The 21,311-nt window shown below is 35.1% G+C and overlaps 2 protein-coding genes across 6 annotated transcripts in view; one reads left to right on the top strand and one right to left on the bottom strand.

Annotated features, from left to right (window-relative positions):
- The window catches only part of cplx2b (complexin 2b), a 37,514-nt gene extending 25,376 nt beyond the window's left edge, over positions 1-12,138 (top strand). Inside the window, exons 3-4 of one of the 2 annotated variants that reach the window (XR_015506809.1) lie at positions 8,092-10,251; positions 10,316-10,565. Coding sequence is in view for 1 of the 2 variants with exons in the window: in NM_001199318.1 (NP_001186247.1) it covers positions 8,092-8,267; positions 11,725-11,922 (374 nt within the window). In the remaining variant the exon portion in view is untranslated. Of the gene's footprint in view, positions 1-8,091; positions 10,252-10,315; positions 10,566-11,724 lie in introns of those variants that run through there. The other variant, NM_001199318.1, reaches the window with a different exon arrangement.
- The window catches only part of LOC147833963 (uncharacterized), a 278,169-nt gene that overhangs the window by 247,738 nt on the left and 9,120 nt on the right, over positions 1-21,311 (bottom strand). For 2 of the 4 annotated variants that reach the window (XR_015507500.1, XR_015507499.1), the window contains exon 2: positions 6,080-6,154. The exons of the other annotated variants lie outside the window; for them this stretch is intronic. The gene's annotated coding sequence lies outside the window, so the exon portion shown is untranslated. The remainder of the gene's footprint in view (positions 1-6,079; positions 6,155-21,311) is intronic. 4 annotated transcript variants of the gene reach the window in all.

Below are 21,311 nucleotides of genomic sequence, written 5' to 3'. Positions count from 1 at the left end.
CAAAATATATCCAGATCCACTCACCAACCTATTTTTAATCATTCTCAAGAATTTTAAGACATTTTGTGCAAGTTATTTGTTTTAGAGACTGTATTAAAACAAGACACTGCAGGCAAAAACTTTTCATGCACCAGTAAAATTTGAGATTTTGGGCTTTTTGGCTTTTCATAAAGTTTTATTTATTTTTTTTTTCTGGTAATGTATTAAACTTTCAAAATGCAATTTTAAACATCACTTTGTGGCACTTTATCAATTTGTGTTTGTAGATTTAAATTACATGCATATTTTAGATCCTTGTTTTCTCACTTATATACATTCAACTTTAAAAAAATATACATTTCTGCATTCTGAAACTTTTTAGTGAAGTACAGTTGAAGTCAGAATTTTTAGCCCCCTTTTGATTTATTTATTTTTTTCTCTTTTAAATATTTCCCAAATGGTTTTTAACAGAGCAAGGAAATTTTCACAGTATGTCTGATAATATTTTTTCTTCTGGAGAAAGTTTTATTTGTTTTATTTCGGCTAGAATAAAAGCAGTTTTTAATTTTTTAAAACTTATTTTTGGGACAAAATTATTAGCCCCTTTAAGCTAATTTTTTTTCGATAATCTTCAGAACAAACCATCGTTATACAATAGCTTGCCTAATTACCCTAACATGCCTAGTTCATAGTTCTTATTAACCTAGTGAAGCCTTTAAATCACTTTTTAAGTCTTTAAGTCACTTAAAGCTGTATAGAAATGTCTATAAAAATATCAAGTAAAATGTTATTTACTGTCATCATGGCAAAGGTAAAATAAATCAGTTAATATAAATAAGTTTTTAAAACTATTATGCTTAGAAATGTGTTGAAACAATCTTCCCTCCGTTAAACTGAAATTGGGGAAAAAATAAACAGGGGCGCTAATAATTCAGGGGGGGTAATAATTCTGACTTCAACTGTATATGCTTGTACATAATTTGCCTGATTATATAAATCCAAAATATTATTCTGAGGAAAGAAAAATGTATTTGCAGTATTTTCTGAATTATGATATAAGAGATTCACAAAATCCTCTGTGTAAAAAATAAAAAAAAATAAAATGAAGAACAAAATCCAACTTGACCTCATCCAGCATAGCAGGCACACAATGTCATAAGACACTAATATTAGGCTAGATTTAGATTTAGATTATGACGTCAAGTCATCAAAATTCGATGTCTATCAAGCATTTAAGCACATCCAGTAATGACGTTGTTATTTGGTTGACTTTATCTAGTATTGGAAAGCCAAAATCAAACGTCGAGCCAACATCTTAAACCAACACTATATTTAATCGTCAGGTATGGCAACCAAAATCCAATGTCTTATAGATGTCATAGTGGTAAAATCCACACAACATCAAGCTGTAACATCTTTAGACGTTGATATTTGGTTGATTTTAGGTTGGACATTGACCTGATGTTGGGTTCTGATGTCAACCCGATTTTCATTTCCAAACAAGATGCATCATCCCCACCACGTTAGGGTACAACGTCAATCTGACATCTTGAGCCTGCTGGAAATGTTTAGATGTATTTGTGCTTGAAATATTTAATTAAACAATGGCTCATTTGCATATGAAAATATAAAATGATTAACTTCTTTCTTAAACTTATCAACTGGGTAAGTATGATGTAACTGTACGTTAACACTTTTTACCCTATTTACCTGCAGTGTCTTGCTTTAAAGAGCAGTGTTTCTAACACAAGTGACCTATTTTTCTACTACTACTTCTTTGCTGTTATAAAAGAACTTAATTAATATGCTAATTTCCTAAGCTCTGATAATTCACATATCATTAAGAGTTAGGCTGGAATACAGCGTTATGCAGAGCCCAGATTTGCTCCTCCATCCAGAACCATCACTGCTGTTCCTGCCAAGTGCTTTGATGTAAAGCCATGAAGAATCTGATAGAGGGAAGCAGTTCTTTTGTTATGCTAACCATCCTCTGTGTGGCTTTAAACACGACAACAGGACTAAATGCAATGGCCTACATCTTGCTTTAAGCTTTCAGAAGTGGCATGTTTGTTGAACAATTCATCCAACACGAATATCTGAAGAATGTTTCAAGCTTAAAGCTCATTTTCCACAAGGGCTGTTGATTTAACACAAATTAATTTATGAAGAAAAAAGAACACACTAATTTTCAACGCACTTATCTCAGAGCTACTTATTTTTCATACAGCTGTTTTTTGATGCATGAGACAGAAAAAAACACTTATTGTGAAAATCCAAGATACTGAATATTATAAAGTGTTAGTTAAACTAAAAAAAATAAATGTGATTAAGTACTCACCCCCATGTCATTCCAAACCCCCTTAGACATCTTTGAAACACAATTTAATATATTTGTGTGTGAAATCTAAGAGCTCTCTCGTCCTCTATTGAGAGCAAGGTTCCTGACTAGTCCAGAAAAATACAAAAAAAAAAAAAACATCTTCAAAACAGTCAATGAACAGCGCTAGTGAGTGAATGTGCACAATATACTGACACTGAGGAGAAGAAACTGTTGAATTAAGTCGTTATTTTTGTTTTATGTGTGCATGGGAGTATTCTTTTAGTGTTACAATGCTGCAATTGAACTACTGAAGGAATATGATCTGTTTTGAAGATGTTTTTTTCTGGACTTTGAATAAATTGGGAACCTTGCTGTCTATGGAGGATAAGGGAGCTCTCAGATTTTATATAAAACATCTTCATTTGTGTTCCGAAGATTAATGAAGGTCTCAGAAGATGGGAATGAAATGAGGGTTAGAATAGACAGTATACAGTATAAACATCATTACGTCTATCAGAAGTCTCCACAATGATAAAAAAGTCTTGGTCATAATTATGTTTGTTAAATGACTAAATAAGCATTTAGTGAATATAGAAAAACTTAACTTCCCTATCTATTTCATTTAGTTTAATTTAAAACTACAGTACCTAACAACAAACTGAAAATAAAATATAAATTAATAAAAACTAAAGACAAACAGTTGAAGTCAAAATTATTAGCCCCCTTCGAGTTTATTTTTCTTTTAAAATTTTTTCCCAAATGATGCTTAACAGAGCAAGGCCATTTTCACAGTAAGTCCGATAATATTTTTCCTTTCTGAGAAAGCCTTAATTATTTTATTTTAGCTTGATTAAAAGCAGTTTTTAATTTTTTATACACTACTTTAAGGTCAAAACTATTAGCCCCTTTAAGTTATTTTTTTAAGTTGTCTACAGAACCATTGTTATGCAATGACTCGCTTAATTACCCTAACCTGCCTTGTTAACCTAATGAATCTAGTTAAGCCTTTAAATGTCACTTTAAGCTGTATAGAAGTGTGTTAAAAATATCTAGTAAAATATTATTTACTTTTTACTTAATATTATTTACATTAAAATAAATCAGTTATTAAAAATGAGTTATTAAAACTAGTATGTTTAGGCTAACAATTATCTGACTTCAACTGTATGGAACAAAACTAATAAACAAACAAACAAAAAAAAAATACTAAGGGGTCTGTTTTAACACCCTAGGTGCAAAGTCTAAAGCGCATGGCAAAAAAAGCATTAAGGGTATGTCTGAATTCACTTTTGCTATTTTAAGGATAGAAAAATTTGATTTGCACCATGGCCCATGGTCTAATAGGGTTGTGCTTAATCTCCTTAATGTGTTATTGTTGAGTTTTCAGCATAATGTGCATTAAACCAATCAGATCCTCATCTAACATTCCTTTTAGGAGTCAGTTGTGTTGCACTATGGCACATTTGCTATTTACATGGCATACTTTGTAATTGGAAAAACTGAATGGAAAATGCAATGCTCCACTAGAAAGAAAACAGTTAAACAGACCATCTGCGTAAGTATAAAAATTGAGCCTCCTCCATTCAGGCTCTTTACTTTTACTCTTTACTTTCGTGGATAACAAAACTGCACTGTACACACTCCACTGAAGACATCCATCAGCCTACATATTTAATTTTGTTTGTTAAGCGCAAAGATTTGTTTCAAAACTATTTCTAAATTCAGTTCTAATTTCCAGTAAACGAATAAATGAACAATAATAACAAAATGTGGTCAGAAAACTGAGTTATAACCAAACACATTTTCTATTCTTATGCTCCATATGGTGATGCACATATGTCTCCATAACCAGACAATTGGACAAATCTAAACTTGTTTTTATGCATACAAATATACATATAAAATGATACTGATAATAACAATATAACAAAAATGCAAATTGTCATGAATAAATGGGGGAAAAAAGCCACCCGGACATGGAGGCAGGGAGGTAGTTTTTTTTTTTTTATTCAATTTAATTCAGCTTTATTTGTATAGCGCTTTTACAATGTAGATTGTGTCAAAGCAGCTTCACATAAATGGTCATAGTAACTGGAACAGTGTAGTTCAGGTTTTAGTGTTTAAGTTCAGTTCAGTTCAGTTTAGCTCAGTTCAGTGTGATTTAATCATTACTGAGAGTTCAAACACTGAAGAGCAAATTCATCGATGCGTAGCTCTACCAATCCTGAACCATGCGAGGCAGTGGCGACAGCGGAGAGGGAAAAAAAACTTCACCTGATGGGAGTGAAGAAAAAAAACCTTGAGAGAACCAGACTCAGTTGGACACGACCATTTTAATTTCTCCGCTGGCCAAAAGTCTTGTGCAGAGCTTCAGTCGCCGTGGTATGATTTTTTATGCAGTAAATCATAATTTTTGTAAAATTTTAATCCTTTTTTTCATATGTAAAGTTATTTGTCTATTAATGTACATCCTGTGTGAATCAAGTGTTTGAACCTGCATAGGCGCATAACTAACGCACTCTGCGCTGGACTTTAGACCAGCTTTTAGTTGGTCAATATAAAAAACAAGCCAACGATGCCCTTAACACACCTTCTTTATAAACCGACACAACCAGAGTCCACAAAGTTAAGCTTTATTCGTTTTTAATAATAATAAAACTACAACACTTGCTCAATGAGAGTTAACTAACATTATTGTAACTTTATCCACAGAAAGTGAGTTTAATGATTAACTAGTATTGTCACGAATACTGGAAACTTTCAAGGGAACCATGTAAAATTTTTTAATGATTAGAATTATTATTTAAAATTTTTCCTTTACCATTAAAACTGTGAACTGAAAAAATGTTTTATTCATTGTTTGTTCATTTTCAGATACAAAAGTTGGTGGAATGCCTTAAGATTGTGTGATAGTTGTTTTGACTATAGGTTATTGTAACAAAAACATGATTATACTGGTATCTGTGATGATTTTAGACACTGAAAATGCTGTGAAATGTTCATAATCTCCATACTGAACCCATGTGCAGTTTGTCTAACAGATGTGAAACAAACACAACTAATATTAAGCTTTAATGAATAATGAAAGTAATTCAAGGGCACAACATAAACAGCCAGTCACAACACAATGAATGGAATGAAAACAATTCAGTTCGTTAATTATCGATCAGTAAGGTTTAAGAGGTTTAATGTGGGTATAAAATGGCCAGTGCCCACAGAAAGCGAATTGCTTGAAACGTTTTTTTGCGGTCCTTCATTTAACTGCTGCCTGAGACAACACGAGCAGTGTAATGTCAGCACAAGTTGTCTATGCAGACACTTAAAGGCCACTTAAAGAGTCCACTGTCACTCCTTTCCCCTACAACATCCTGAGTGTCTGAGGGAAGCAATTAAACACGTGAATGTGAAGCATAGACCTCGATGCTAGATTTTAAATGCACACTCATGCATAATAAACGACAGCTATTAATAATAAATGAGTGTACAGTTGCTTGTAGACAGACTGTGCGCTGCCATTATGCAAATGATCAATGACTTACAGCAACAGTGCAGCACTTGCAACCTAATTTTTCAGCATCTGAGGGATTTTTGCAGGCAAACAATAATAATAATAACCTAATAGTTACACCTTCCTTACATTAAAAAAAAAAAAAGATTACTGCTGCTTGTTCAAACTACCTGTTTAAAATGAGCTGAAACAACACAATTCTTGTAATTTCTTTGGCCACATTATGAAAAGTTAAAATCTCAAAATTGTTTGATTTTCGTGTGATGCCTCACCTTTAAACATGTGGTTTAAAGTCCTCATGAGCTGGAAGATGCAACCTTTATTTTTTTAGCATTGTGACGCAGTTCCTAGAAAAATGGAATATTAAATGAGATTATATATGAAAGATATATGCAATCTGACAAATTAACTGAAAAAAGGATTCAATTAAAGATTAGAAAGGCATTTCTTTCTGAATGGCATGCACAGATGAATTGTTCACCACAAAACGTGAGCTAACCAAATCTTATGGTTAGTTTTGATTTCTTGGGGACTTGATGTACTTGATGTAAGAAGTGAACATGGATGTACTGTGGAGGCAAACATGGGCATTGCTTAAAAGCATTTACTGCTGCACTACCCACAACTACCTGCGGCTGTTGTTTGCTGAAACTAAAGCGTGGTGCGGAATACCCAGCGTGAACGGTTGAGTTTCAGCATTTAAACAGATGGCAGTGAGAGGAGCAGCACATGCATCATACTGGTGTCTCTCTTTGCCTTCAGTTTGGCTCTAGTATATCATCATATTAGGAGATTGTACAATGGAAATCAAGATAAGGATTGTGAAAAAGAACATAATTTACTGTAGTTTTGTTTAAATAAATAGCACTGCCAATACTAGTCCAGTTTAAAAGGTCTTATGAAGGCAAAACTGAGTTTCTTAATGCAGTCTTCGGTGTCACACGTTTCTTTATTGGAACAAGCCATTGAAGAAGCTGAAAACAGTCATTCATTTTCCCATCGGCTTAGTCCCTTTATTAATGCGGGGTTGCCACAGCGGAATAAACCACCAACTTATCCAGCAAGTTTCTACGCAGCGCATGCCCTTCCAGCCGCAACCCATCTCTGGGAAACATCCACACACACAGACTCATACACTACAGACAATTTAGCCTACCCAATTCACCTGTACCACATGTCTTTGGACTGTGGGGGAAACCGGAGCACCCGGAGGAAACCCACGCGAAGGCAGGGAGAACAAGCAAACGCCACACAGAAATGCAGACTGAGCCGAGGTTCGAACCAGCAACCCAGCGACCATCTTGTTGAGAGGCGACAGCACTACCTACTGCGCCACTGCCTCACCTTGAAAAGAGTCATGTTGCTTTATATTTTCTAATGAAACCTTGATATATTTATTCAATTAATTTAAAAAGTAACATTTTATGTGTAATTGAAAACTGACGACTGAATAGTGGTAGTGTCACAGATTGCTCACTCCACAACCACACAGATCGCAGGAGTTAGAAAACATGTATTTATCTACAATATTAACACTCACAACTGGACCAATCCCCATCAACCAATGGACAGAATGTGGCAATATAATACCAGACAAAATCTAAACTGAACACGGGTATAAATACACAAGACATAACTGAACTAAATACAAACAGAGAAGAGACACAGGTGGAACTCATACACATTAACAAACGGCAGGAAAACAGAACAAAAGTATCACATGACATCAACACAAACACATGGAAACACGGCAAAAAATAACATCACATGACACAACAGAACACTGACAAACCAGACATGTAACACAGCGAAAACACTAGACTGACACTGACCTTTGGAACATATTAAATATTTGATTGATGAATGGAAAGTTCAATGTCCCACATTTTATTTGAACTTGAAAAGGAAAACTAAATATTTCTCTCTGAGACATTATTAAACAAGTGTTAACATGTAAAATGTACTTTTAAATATGTCTAGCAATGTCTAAATATTATAGACATTGCTAGACATATTTAAAAGTACATTTTACATGTTAACACTTTAAATAATTAATTTGAAAAATAATTCTTTAATAATCAAAAAGTTTTTTTGTTCCAATCTGAACATCCTTATACAGTATTTTCTATATTAAAACAAATAAAACAAAGCAAACAAACAACAAAAAAAGATACAGATTTCAAAATAGTGCAGAGATTAATATGCACATAAAAAACAAGGTTTTGTGTAAGTAATCAGTCACTGCATGATGATGTTCATGTCTTTTGTATTATTAAATACACAGGGGCCACCAAAGACATGGGAAAGATGTTGGGTGGAGAGGAGGAGAAGGACCCTGATGCCCAGAAGAAGGAGGAGGAGAGACAGGAGGCTCTGAGACAACAAGAGGAAGAGCGCAAGGCCAAACATGCCCGAATGGAGGCAGAGAGGGAAAAGGTCAGACAAACAATTCGAGATAAGGTAAGAGATTTCTTTATCTTTTTTTTAAATGACTTTTCAGCTTGTGATTGTAATAAGTGAGGTCTTGTTTCTTTTTTTTAAAGTTTGGGTTAAACTAGGTCTCAAACTCGATTCCTGGAGGGCCGCTGCTCAGTTCCAAATCAGCTCCAACCCTAATCAAACAAATGTTCAAGACTGGAGACTATTAGGCAGGTGTGAGTTGGAGGTGGTTGGAGTTAAACTGTGCAGAGCTGTGGCCCTCCGATGAATTGAATGAGAGACCATTGGGTTAAAATGTCTTTAAGATTTCTCTTCGTGCCTAATAATTTAAGATAATTTAATGATATTACTTTAATGTGAATTCATTGTTTATTTATGTGTCAATTGTGTTTATTACACATCTTATTTTTTTTTCCTTCATTCATTCACTTTCTTTTCGGCTTAGTCCCTTTATTAATATGGGGTCACCACAGCAGAATGAACCGCCAACTTATCCAGCACATGTTTTACGCAATGGATGCCCTTCCAGCTGCAAACCATCACTGGGAAACATCCACACACACTCATTCACCCACATACACTACAGACATTTTAGCCTACCTATACCACAGGTCTTTGGGGGAAACCGGAGCACCCGGAGGAAACCCACGCCAACACAGGGAGAACATGCAAACTCCACAAAGAAATGCCTACTGACCTAGCCGAGGCTCGAACCAGCACCAAGTGTGAATGTGTGTGTGGATGTTTCCCAGAGATGGGTTGCGGCTGGAAGGGCATCCTCTGCGTAAAAATGTGCTGGATAAGATGGTGGTTCATTCCGCTGTGGTTACCCCGGATTAATAAAGGGACTAAGCCGACAAGAAAATGAATGAATGAATGAACATTACATCTAAAAGTAATGAAGTATGGAAAAATAACCTTTACTTTTTATATTATAGTAGGATTTACTTTGGTATGGTTTTCAGTTAGAAATTACTAATAAATTTCAGTTTCAAAAAAACATCAAGCAACATTGATTTGAATTTTGATATATAAAAACTTATTCACATGTAACTCTCATGTAACATGTAACTCACATGTAGTGATTGTAAACAATTTATGTGGGCTGAATTCACATTTATTAACAAATAAATTAAGTTGAACATTAATAATTGTAATTTAGTTTAAATTCAACACATACATTGTTTGTAAAAATTTAGCAGACATAATTTTTTTCAGTGTACGAAACACTTTAAATTTGTAAATATACCAAACACCTTTACTTTGGAACAGTTTCCATTGTTAATAAATGTAACCATTTCAAAGAAATATCAAGTAAATAATTGAAATATTTTGATATTAAACAAACAGCTGAAGTCTACATTAGTTTTTTTACACTGAGATCAGAATTATTAGAACATGACCTTATGTGCTTACACTAATAAGTTTCAAACTTACGCAGGATAAAGCTATTATACCTTGATGGCATGACTTAATGATTAATGTGTGTGTGAGGAGAATGCATCAAATATGAATCTCCATTAGCCTTTAATGAAATGTCACATTTGCAGGAGGTCTTAATGTCAGTTAATTACAGCTAATTTAACAGCTTCTTCTTAAAGGACGAGAATAATGTTAGTGTTATCCTGGAGTTTCAGGTCATTACAGGATCACACATCATCCCAAATGAGAATTAGGTGGATTTTGAGTGGTTGGCATTGGTATTGGTCACCTACTAACTAACTAACTGTAAATACCTGAAGACAAGTATAATGGAAACTGGACTACATTTAGTGATGAATGGAGAACTGGACATTTTATAAGTATCCTACTTCTCGCAGATCAGATTTCAATTATTAGCCCCCCTGAATTTTCAGCCCCCCCTGTTTAATTTTTCCCCCAACTTTTGTTTAATTAAGAGACGATTTTTTTAGCACATTTCTAAGCCTAATAGTTTTAATAACTTATTTATAATAACAGATTTATTTTATCATTGCCATTATAACAGTAAATGATATTTCACTAGATATTTTTCAAGACACTTCTATACAGGTTTTAATGAGATTTAAAGGCCTAACTAGGTTATTTACTTAAACTAGGCAGGTTCAGGTAATTAGGCAAGTTATTTTATAATGAGGGTTTGTTCTGTAGATTATCGGGGAAAAATATATATATATAGCTTAGAGGGGCTAATAATTTAAAATGCTTTTTAAAAAAATTAAAAACTGCCTTTATTCTAGCTGAAATAAAACAAATGAGACTTTCTCCAGAAGAAAAAAAAATATTGTCAGACATACTAAAATGTCCTTGCTCTGTTAAACACCATTTAGGAAATATTTGAAAAAGAAAAAAAAAATCAAAGGGGGCTAATAAATCTGACTTCAACTGTACACAAAAACAGACTATTGTTCGTTTTGTGAGTTAATGTTCGTTACATCAGAATTTTATTACATGCACCATTATTCACATTTGTCCCTTAGACAGTACAATTTGGTTCAGTAAAGTATTGTATGCATTTATTTTTATTTTGAGTGCCAAAAATGTAGAGCAAGACTCACTATTGCATGCTATTGGTTTACAAATTGCCACTTGCACATACAAAAAGCCAGGAGGACGACAACACAGTAATACATAAACAGCAAAAACATGACATTCTATGATCTAATTGTGTGCTATTGCTACTCATCTACAATTTAAATAATAATCTTTAGTGTGGTAAATAAGTCATATGAACGACAAGTATGGGTTTCTTCCAGCAAACAAGAAAGACATGGTGTTGAAACGTTGTGATATACCGTACAGTACAGTAGGTCAAGGGCATAGGATTGCTCTTGACATTAGGGGTGATGGGTAAATCCAACAACCCCCTATATGCTGCCATTAATTATACAACTGCAGCCTAATAATTATATAATATTAATGCTATTAAAATGTATTCTTAATTAATCCTCTCTTTATACAATGTATTAAATTAAATAGTGTAATATTAAAGGAATGTTTATAAACTGATAGAGAGTTTAATAAAGACTTCTGTTTATAGTGAACATCTTGTGTCACACACACCTCTCACACCTTACTCTTGCATGGGGAATTCCCCTTCACAGTTTTGTTGCTGTTACATCTGAACGCAGCTACAGCCTCTCACATGACAGCAGGAAAAGGCTCAGTCAATCACAATGTTCATATGTGTTTGGGGGGCGGTGCGACTGGAGAGGAGAAAGTGATTTAACCCTTTCTGAACGTCTAGGTTAATATTGACTGCGCAATTTGTAGTGAATAAAATTATTGGTGGCGACATTTTAATAGTTGGTGGATATTAGTGGGGATGCATCCTTGTTAAGTCTATGCCCCTGCAGTAGGTACTATTGGCAGTGGAAACTTAATTCTGTTCAGGGTGACCAATACAAAATTTTACTGTACTCTACTGTACAAAAATGAAAAATTATTCTATAAAACATTCTTCTGTAGTCTAAATATATTTATATTTATATTTACATAGTATGGGCTAAAGAAGAAAGAAGAGAAGGAAGCAGAGGAGAAAGCGGCTATGGAGCAAGCATGTGAAGGCTCCTTGACTCGCCCCAAAAAGGCAATCCCTGCAGGATGCGGAGCAGACGATGAGGAGGACGAGGAGAGCATTTTGGACACCGTTCTCAAATTCCTTCCCGGACCTCTGCAGGACATGTTCAAGAAGTAACAGCACAAAGCTGTTTCTGAACACAGATGAGTGAGGGGAGATTTTGGCCAAACAGGTGAAAGGCTTTTCACTGCCTTGACGGAATTATATTCGCTCCTTTCTACAGAAAGAAACACAAATCACAAAACGACAACATTTGGTCTTTTCACTGCCATTCAGGTTCAAATTGTTTACACTTTCTCTAGTGCTCTCGGTTTGTTTACTAATCATCAGGGTCGCTAATACTTTAAAAGTTAATCTGCCTTAGGTAATGAACATCGACCCCAAAATAACAGCACATTCCAGGATGATGATACAGAGCTCATCAAACGTGATGGATTTATTTATTTATTTCAGAGCATTCACAAACAGTATCTTGATACAATCGTTTGCAGAAAAATACTGTCGATGAAGTGCAGAGATTATGTGAATGGGGTCAAAATCTCACTACCATATTTTCCTGGAATTTAAAAGTCAGTTATAAAGCAAGTAACCAGAGCATGCACAAGTCATGCAGATATTTAGATTTGCGCTGGATGAAAGAGACACATCAATATTTGTACAGCACAATTCCTATATGCCGCTAGTTTCTGTTTCAATTTAAATACATTTGCTTAGGCTTGATGTTTCTATTAAATGTTGATTAAAGTGAACGGCTCTATATATATATTTTTTTTTTGTTGTTTTATAGGCTGCTTATATTTTTTGTTTCATCTTCTCTTCTGAATACTGGTAAATTTAAAGCATTTGTTGTGCAATTAACCGAAATATACATACACTTCTTATTTTATTTAGTGCTAACAGTAGCCTATTTTATATTATTTCAGGATTAAATTATAAGATACAACTTATACACCAAGAGCACTTTTTACAGAAATGCAATTATGACCCCTGACTTAATTTCCGGAAAATATGGTATCTAATGAATAACATTTGCCATCAGGGAGCTTGTTGATATGTTGCCATTTGTAAAAATGGTAAACATTGTTATACTGTCTTAGAGTACATTATACAACAACAATATGCTAAAAATGGAAGCGTTTCTCCCTTGCATTTATGAAAAGTTTCACTGTTATATGCTATCAAAACAATACCCATCCACATAGATCCACAAAAACGACTGAAAACTACTGTAATATGCATGCCAGACAAGAAGAATACTATGTGTTTGAGCTATATGGTCCTGTAACATTGTTGTTTTGGTAGTCAAGTACTCGTGCATGACTATAAATGAACCATAATACATGTGCATGATGTCACTATATTGCACAGAATCTATGATTTGCACACTGAAAACAATGTTATTCTTATCAAACTTTGTTAAAACTTTATGGTACCCGAAAGTTTTCTGTTTTTAGTGTAAAATTATAAAAAAAAGTTTTGTTTAAAATTGTAAAATATCCTTTGGGAGAAATTTTGAAACATGAACATATATTCTGTATTCTTTCTGCATATGTACACATGCATATAGTGTTTGTTTGCAACATGACATTGCCACCTACAGGCCTGGCATGCATAATACAGTGTTTTCAGTTGCTTCCGTGGATCCGTGCGAATGGGGATTGTTTTGTCAGTATAACATTTTTTTCAGAAATGCAAAAAAGAACGTGTTCAGTAGATTGTTGTCATGTAGAAGTACCCCTAGTTGTGCCACGTTAGACCACCTGAGTGCTCAAATGGTTTTGCAGCCTGGCAGTTCTCAGTTTTGTATTATTATTTATTTATTTCAATTTTTCTTGAGGTGTGAAATAGAACTTGATTTGACCACAAGTAATATTTACATTAGCCTTGCCAGCAAAAGATCAGGAAAACTGGACCAAATTATCCTTACAACGAACAACCATTCAGGACTAATCACAATCTGTCAAGCACACAGCAGATGAACCTTTAGACATTTACTATATATTCAGTCACGGTTTCACAGCACATTCATCACTGCCAAAACAAAACAAGCAGATGATTTGATACAAGACCATTCACATGACAATCAGAAATGAACTGATCTCATCCAGAAAAAAAAGTTATTCATACATACTTCTATTAAAAGCAAAGCATTGTTCACTAAATACTGTATATGATGTCCCACAACACAAGATTATCTCCCAAGCTCATGCCTCAGGTGCTGTTTACGCTAATGCTTTTTCACTTTAAAACAGATAAGTTATGTTACGGTCATGGCAGACATTCACACAACTTTCCACTAAAAAGAAGTGTTTTGCAAACTATTGACCTTGACACTGGAATATTTTTTGGCCTGAGACTTCCGGTCTCGTTCACTTCCATTGATTTTTAGACAATAAAAATGACTCGTTTTGCTGCTTGATGTTGCAAACTGCTTTTGTCTTATTACATTATTCCACTTTTTATGTACAGTCATGAACACACTTGTTTGTAGAGCAAGTAGTTTGACCGTTTTCTGCCATCATTTCTCCCATAGACAAATCGGATTTGGAAGTTCTAAAATAATCGTAAAACCAAAACTCTTTCGAATTGAAGAAAGTCAATAAAGGCTTAGTTTTAGCTTGGTAAATGCTGGTGTTCCGCTTCAGAATAGACTCACAAAAACATTCAAGATTTCAACTTTCAAGATGTCCTCGCTACTGTCTGTAGTACGATGATGAACTGGTTCAGGTAAAATACATAAAGGACATTGTAACACCCACTATGGTAATGCCCATGTTACTGCTATGGCTGAGTTTAAGGTTGGGGTTGGTGTAGCTGTTAATAACTGTGAGGATTGGGGTAGACATAGACATTTATAACACACAATGTAATGGGTAATTTAATAATTAACAGAAATAATTTTCATGTGTAGCTACAACAACTTGTGCATGCACATGCTCTACATATAGAACCTGATCCAGTATGTCACTGTGCTACAGGCTGCAGTGAGGACACACTCCAAACTTTTGATAATGGAAGTGCGACTATACTCACTGGCTCATACTCAATTTACTACTCTGTAGTTGGAAAAACATGTTATATACAGTGAATGTGAATATGAATGTGAGCAGTATGAACAGAACTCGGACATAGTGTACTACACCCGCCATTTTGTCTTGATCACGTGACCTATCCATGTCAGTTGCGTTCTTTCACTCCCATTTATGAATTCTCTTGTGGTACATCATGGGATATCATGAGATGCACACTTCAGAATCTCGCCGGAAAAATTAGGTCATTCGAGTACTCGAATACTGTTCTACTAATTTTGACATACTACTCAGCTCGCATAGTGTTTTGAGCATAATATCCGCTTCTGAAGTGTGACGTCATGCGATGCGGCTTCTGGGTCTAAGAACTATATGAAACTGCAAGGGGAGACTCAACAAATGTTAATAATAAACATTTACAAAGCGGGGTAATACTTTCGAAAATCATGAGCACAATGTATATACCCATGCTTAATATCAGATAGCCAGAAAGTGATAATTTTTTTGTATAAATTGTTACAATTTTGGTATTTGTGATGCAGCAAGTCTAGAGACATTCATTTTAATGTGTGATATAACTAAAAATAGGTCATAAATGAATATTTTCTCAATTCAAATGAGTAGCGGCTTGGACCCGGAAACAGTATTCTATACGTCACTGATACACCATGACTTAATGCGATTTTGGATGCAGCCACTTACTTACTGGTCTTTTGGACTACTGTGTTTTGTTTCTTGATTCATTAACCCTCTCATGCAACAATTAGGCAACCGATAAAGTATGGATGTCGGCAAAATATGTGAAAGCACAATGAGCGTGAATAGTCATGTATCATGCGTTTAAGTCAATATTGTGTAAATTTTTTCTGAAACGCATTAAAAACAAGCAGAATTTTAATTTTTTTAATTAAAAATGCATTGTTTAAACAGCAGCTGATATTAAAAGTTATTTTTACAGGTGGGGTTTGGGAGGATTTTCATGCTAGTTTGTAAAAATAATAATTAATACAAATGAGATTATACAAATTAGCTTTTATTCAAAATCTAAAATAGTTGTTTTCCAAGAGATCAGTTTACGTGGTCTTTTAGCATGTCTTTACATTAAAAAAAACTGCCTGTGTGTAAGATACTGAATTCAGTATTACTTCCCAAAAAAGAAGGCAATGCTTTCGATGATGATAACTAATTATACAAATAACAAATGAATACTAGAATACATGAGCTTCAATCACTGCTATAGAAAAAAAGACCAAAGAGAGAATGAGCTGCAATCCTCCACACTACTACAGACATGATGATGAAATTGTGAGAAACTATTAATATTCCTACTACATCTGATCAACAAAAGTCCTTCCCGCTGTGAAATTTCTGCCCAAAATATTAATCGTGCTGCTGGCAAAATCTGATGTTGAGTTGACTTAAGGCTTTTTTATTATTATTATTTACATTTTTAAGGTCTTACAGTACGTTTTTGAGCATTGAGTAAACACTGCCATTTGATAAACATGTCAGAAACATATATTTGGGAGGGAGGGGTTCAATGTTTACATATGTTTATGAGTAGATGAAGAGGCAAACTCATTTTTGTAAAGTATTGCATGATTGGGGAAATATGAAACCTGTAGATAAGCTTTCATTTTGTTGATTACACAAAGTTAGCAGTTGTATGTTTGACAAAAAAAGTGTCCCTTTTTAAACTGTTAGCAATTGATATAACTACAGGAATGTATATGTACCCGTTATAGGCTGGTTGTTCTGTGATCACAGCAAGATTGTAAACTTTGTTTCAAAAATAAAAATCTTAGTAAGAGCAGAATGACATACTTTAGATTAGCACATGCTACTCTTTTCATTTTAGCTGTACAAAAGTACACCTTTTTTATTATCCGATTACGAATTTAAAATGGACTTTTTCATTTTTGTAGTGCTGAAAGGTTTTTTCCACTAGTCAAAGCCATATTGTTAGACTGCAATAATTAATGAAAAAATACTCATCTTGTAGTCATGCATCTGTTTCTGTAAAACAAAACAAAAACAAAAAAAACTGTTGATATCTATTGAACTCTTCATGTCTGAAAGTGTATATGACATTTCCTGTAGAGAGAGAGAGAGTCTTTAAAAAGAAGCTACTGTATGTTCTCTATGTATTTATGTGCGTCTGTATTTGTTTGTGCTGTAAAATGTTCTTTCATGTTGTATCTATCTGTTCATGTCTTGGTCTAAAGCAAACTGCATCGGGTCCTAATGTTTATGTATGCATGCAGATGATTTTTGCATTAAATACCAAATCGTAACGTCAGGTTGTATCTGTTCATCTGTCCCTGTCCCTGCAACAGAAGCTGCACACTTTATCCAGGGATCAGTTCCCTTCTGTCTAATAGAATGTGATCAGTTATCGGCCTCATCATTCATATTGGTGTTTAGAGATCATTTGGAAATTATTGCTACTGCTAAACTTCTGGGTCATTTCTAGTAGTTTTTTTTATTTATTTTCAGTTTATTCTCAACAAATGTGCTCTTGTAATTGTACTTTTAATATACCTCTTTTAGCATAAATGACATTCATACAGTGTGGTTTGAGCCCAATGCAATAGTCTGTCAACATTTAAAACTGCCCAAAAAGTATTTGAACACTTTTGGGCATCATTAGAGATGTGTTTATAGATTGCGATAGAATATGAATGCTTCAGATATAAAATATTAAGCTAAGTGGCATCTGTTCAACAGTTCCATACTGGCATAACTATTAGTTTTATTTTGTGATCTGGGTCAACAACATTTTAATCATGCATCTTATTGGAAAAAAGTTTAAGAAAGCATGATAAAAGCAAGCAATCAGTGCTTTAAATAATGATTGTAAAAATGAAACAAAATATGTGTGAAAAAAATCTTTGTAACAGATCCAGTATGTAGTAAATAAATTTAACATTTATGCATTATGTGAAGTTATTACTATATATATATATATATATATATATATATATATATATATATATATATATATATATATATATATATATATATACAATATATATATATATATATATATATATTTATATATATATATTTATATATATATATTTATATATATATATATATTTATATATATATATATATATATATATTTATATATATATATATATATATATATATATATATATATATATTATATATATATATATATATATATATATATATATATATATATATATATATATATATATATATTTATATATATATATATTTATATATATATATATATATATATATATATATATATATATATATATATATAAATAAGCTTATTGTATAACAGTGGTTTGTTCTGTAGATTATCGAGAAAAAATCTAGCTTAAAGGGGCTAATAATTTTTTCCCTAAAATGGTTCATAAAAAATTCAAAACTGCTTTTATTCTAGCCGAAATAAAACAAATAAGACTTTCTCCAGAAGAAATGATATTATGAGACATACTGTGAAAATGTTTAACATCATTTGGAAAACATTTAAAAAAGAAGAAAAAAAATCGAAAGGGGCTAATAATTCTGACTTCAACTATATATATTTAGTCATTAATTTTTTTTTTTTTACAATTATTATTTTGTATAAAAATCATGTTTACATGTTCAAATACTTTTTGAGGTCACATAATAGTTGTCTATTCCCCACAAAATCAGTTGCCACCTTACTGATTTATGCATCATAATCATATGTTGAATTTTAGTTTAATGTGGTTACATTTTTCATTACATGAGCCAAATAAACTGGGTAAAAGGGCTTACTGTGTCGGTGATTCTATACTCATTAAAATGCAATCCATTTGCATATATATATATATATATATATATATATATATATATATATATATATATATATATATATATATATATATATATATATAGTATATGCATGTGGATTTTAAATTATTTTAATAATGAGATCTGACCCATGTGCCTTTGCTTATAAGTTAAATTGATAGTCCGCCAAATTTTATTTGTCATAGTTAGGGAAGTTGGCGAACAAAGTTTTATTTCCCTTTTTTTTGTCCATACAATGGAAATCAGTGGGAATCTAAACAGTTTTCACACCAATATTCTTCATAAACTATGAACAAAAAAAGTTCAAACTAATTCGTAATGATCCTTTCTTCCTTCCTTCCTTCCTTCCAGCCTTCCTTCCTTCTTTCATCCTTTCTTCCTTCCAACCTAACTGCCTACCTAAAAGGCTCACTTAAAACTGGCAAACAATTCAAGAGTTCACACTTAGCTGATGATTTACAAAGCTTATTTGGCATGCTGTCCCGGGAGAGAGCCCCGAGCTCAAGGGCTCCTCGAGCCCGGGGCTTCCTCCCGTTGGCAGAGCAAGAAGGGAGCCTGAGCTCGGTGGATCTCAGAACTCCCCTGCCGCTGTAGCTAAGGGAACGTAAGGAATTAGACCAGCTTGATTGTTAAGTATGTTGAATGTCTTTGGATGGTGGGAGGAAACCGGAGAGCCCGGGGAAAACCCACGCGGACACGGGAAGGACATACAAACTCCCCACAGAAACACTCACCGGTCCTATCGAACTAGGACCGGCAGTATTCTTGCTGTGTGGTTCACAGTGCTAACCACTGGACCGCCGTGCCGCCCAATTACAGGTAAAGGAGGAGAATAGGGGAGGAGGGGGGTTTCTTCCAAACGAAGATAAAGTGAACTGGAAACTTAGACTATTTATGGTGCCTTAGGGCTCATATGATTGGAAGATTAGTGATTAGCAAAAGCGAGACTGGACGTGATAAATCATAAGCACGTGATCCTCTCGAAATTAGTTTATGAATAAACTTCACTTCAAGAGTTCACACTTAGCTGATGATTTACAAAGCTTATTTGGCATGCTGTCCCGGGAGAGAGCCCCGAGCTCAAGGGCTCCTCGAGCCCGGGGCTTCCTCCCGTTGGCAGAGCAAGAAGGGAGCCTGAGCTCGGTGGATCTCAGAACTCCCCAAAATGCAGAATTAATCGCTCGGGACAGCAGCCGCGTATTCGAAGAAAAAACCCCCCAAAAGGCAGGAAATTTAGAGCTATATCCGGCTGCTGGATATAATAGAAGAAAAGAGGTTAAATGCATGGGCATTAATTAGATAGGATTAATAAGGGTGAAAAGAGGATTCTAATAACTCTTGCTGGAGTTAGAGTTTGAAGGAACCCCTGCGGGGGTCATGGTTTTCGGGGTTAAGAAGAAGGGGAGAATAGGTGGTTTGAAGCAGTGAAAGAGAACTTTGAGTGAATCTTGTGGGAGTTGGAGCTCTAAGTGACCCCTGCGGGGGCCAGAGTAGAGTGAAGGTATGGAGCAGAGAGTGGAGGAGAGTAGCTCTTACGAAAGATGGAGCTTTGTGAGAGTTTGAGTTTAGAGCAGCCTCTGCGGAGGTTAGAGCTTGAGGGTAGGGTGTAGATAGGAGTGACCTCTGCGGAGGTTAGAGCTTGAGGGTAGGGAGTAGATAGGAGCGACCTCTGCGGAGGTTTGAGCTTGAAGGTAGGGTGTAGATAGGAGCGACCTCTGCGGAGGTTTTGAGCTTGAAGGTAGGGTGTAGATAGGAGCGACCTCTGCGGAGGTTTGAGCTTGAAGGTAGGGTGTAGATAGGAGCGACCTCTGCGGAGGTTTGAGCTTGAGGATAGGGTGTAGATAGGAGTGACCTCTGCGGAGGTTAGAGCTTGAGGGTAGGGAGTAGATAGGAGCGACCTCTGCGGAGGTTTGAGCTTGAAAGTAGGGTGTAGATAGGAGTGACCTCTGCGGAGGTTTGAGCTTGAGGATAGGGTGTAGATAGGAGTGACCTCTGCGGAGGTTAGAGCTTGAGGGTAGAGAGTAGATAGGAGCGACCTCTGCGGAGGTTTGAGCTTGAAGGTAGGGTGTAGATAGGAGTGACCTCTGCGGAGTTTTGAGCTTGAGGGTAGGGTGTAGATAGGAGTGACCTCTGCGGAGGTTTGAGCTTGAGGGTAGAGTGTAGATAGGAGTGACCTCTGCGGAGGTTTGAGCTTGAGGGTAGAGTGTAGCTAGGAGCGACCTCTGCGGAGGTTTGAGCTTGAAGGTAGGGTGTAGATAGGAGTGACCTCTGCGGAGGTTTGAGCTTGAGGGTAGGGTGTAGATAGGAGTGACCTCTGCGGAGGTTTGAGCTTGAGGGTAGAGTGTAGCTGGGAGGAGCAATGAGTGGAAGAGAGTAACTCTTGTGAGAGTTGGAGCTTGAAGCGACCTCTGTGGAGGTCAGAGCTTGGGGGTAGAGTGTAGATAGGGGGAGATAGGTAGCAGTGAGTGGAAGAGAGTAACTCTTGTGAGAGTTGGAGCTCTGAGCGACCTTTGTGGAGGTCAGAGCTTGAGGGTAGATTGCGGATAGGAGGAGATAGATATCAGTGAGTGGGAAAGAGGATTTGGATAACTCTTGCGAGAGATTGGGGCTCGGAGCGACCCCTGTGGGGGTCAGAGCTAGAGGGTGAGTCATAAGGAGAAG

This window comes from Danio rerio, chromosome 14 (genome assembly GCF_052040795.2).
Source record: "Danio rerio strain M-AB ecotype USA chromosome 14, GRCz13ab, whole genome shotgun sequence".
In the NCBI taxonomy this organism is placed as follows: domain Eukaryota; kingdom Metazoa; phylum Chordata; class Actinopteri; order Cypriniformes; family Danionidae; genus Danio; species Danio rerio.
This window is presented reverse-complemented; position numbering and strand designations above follow the sequence as displayed.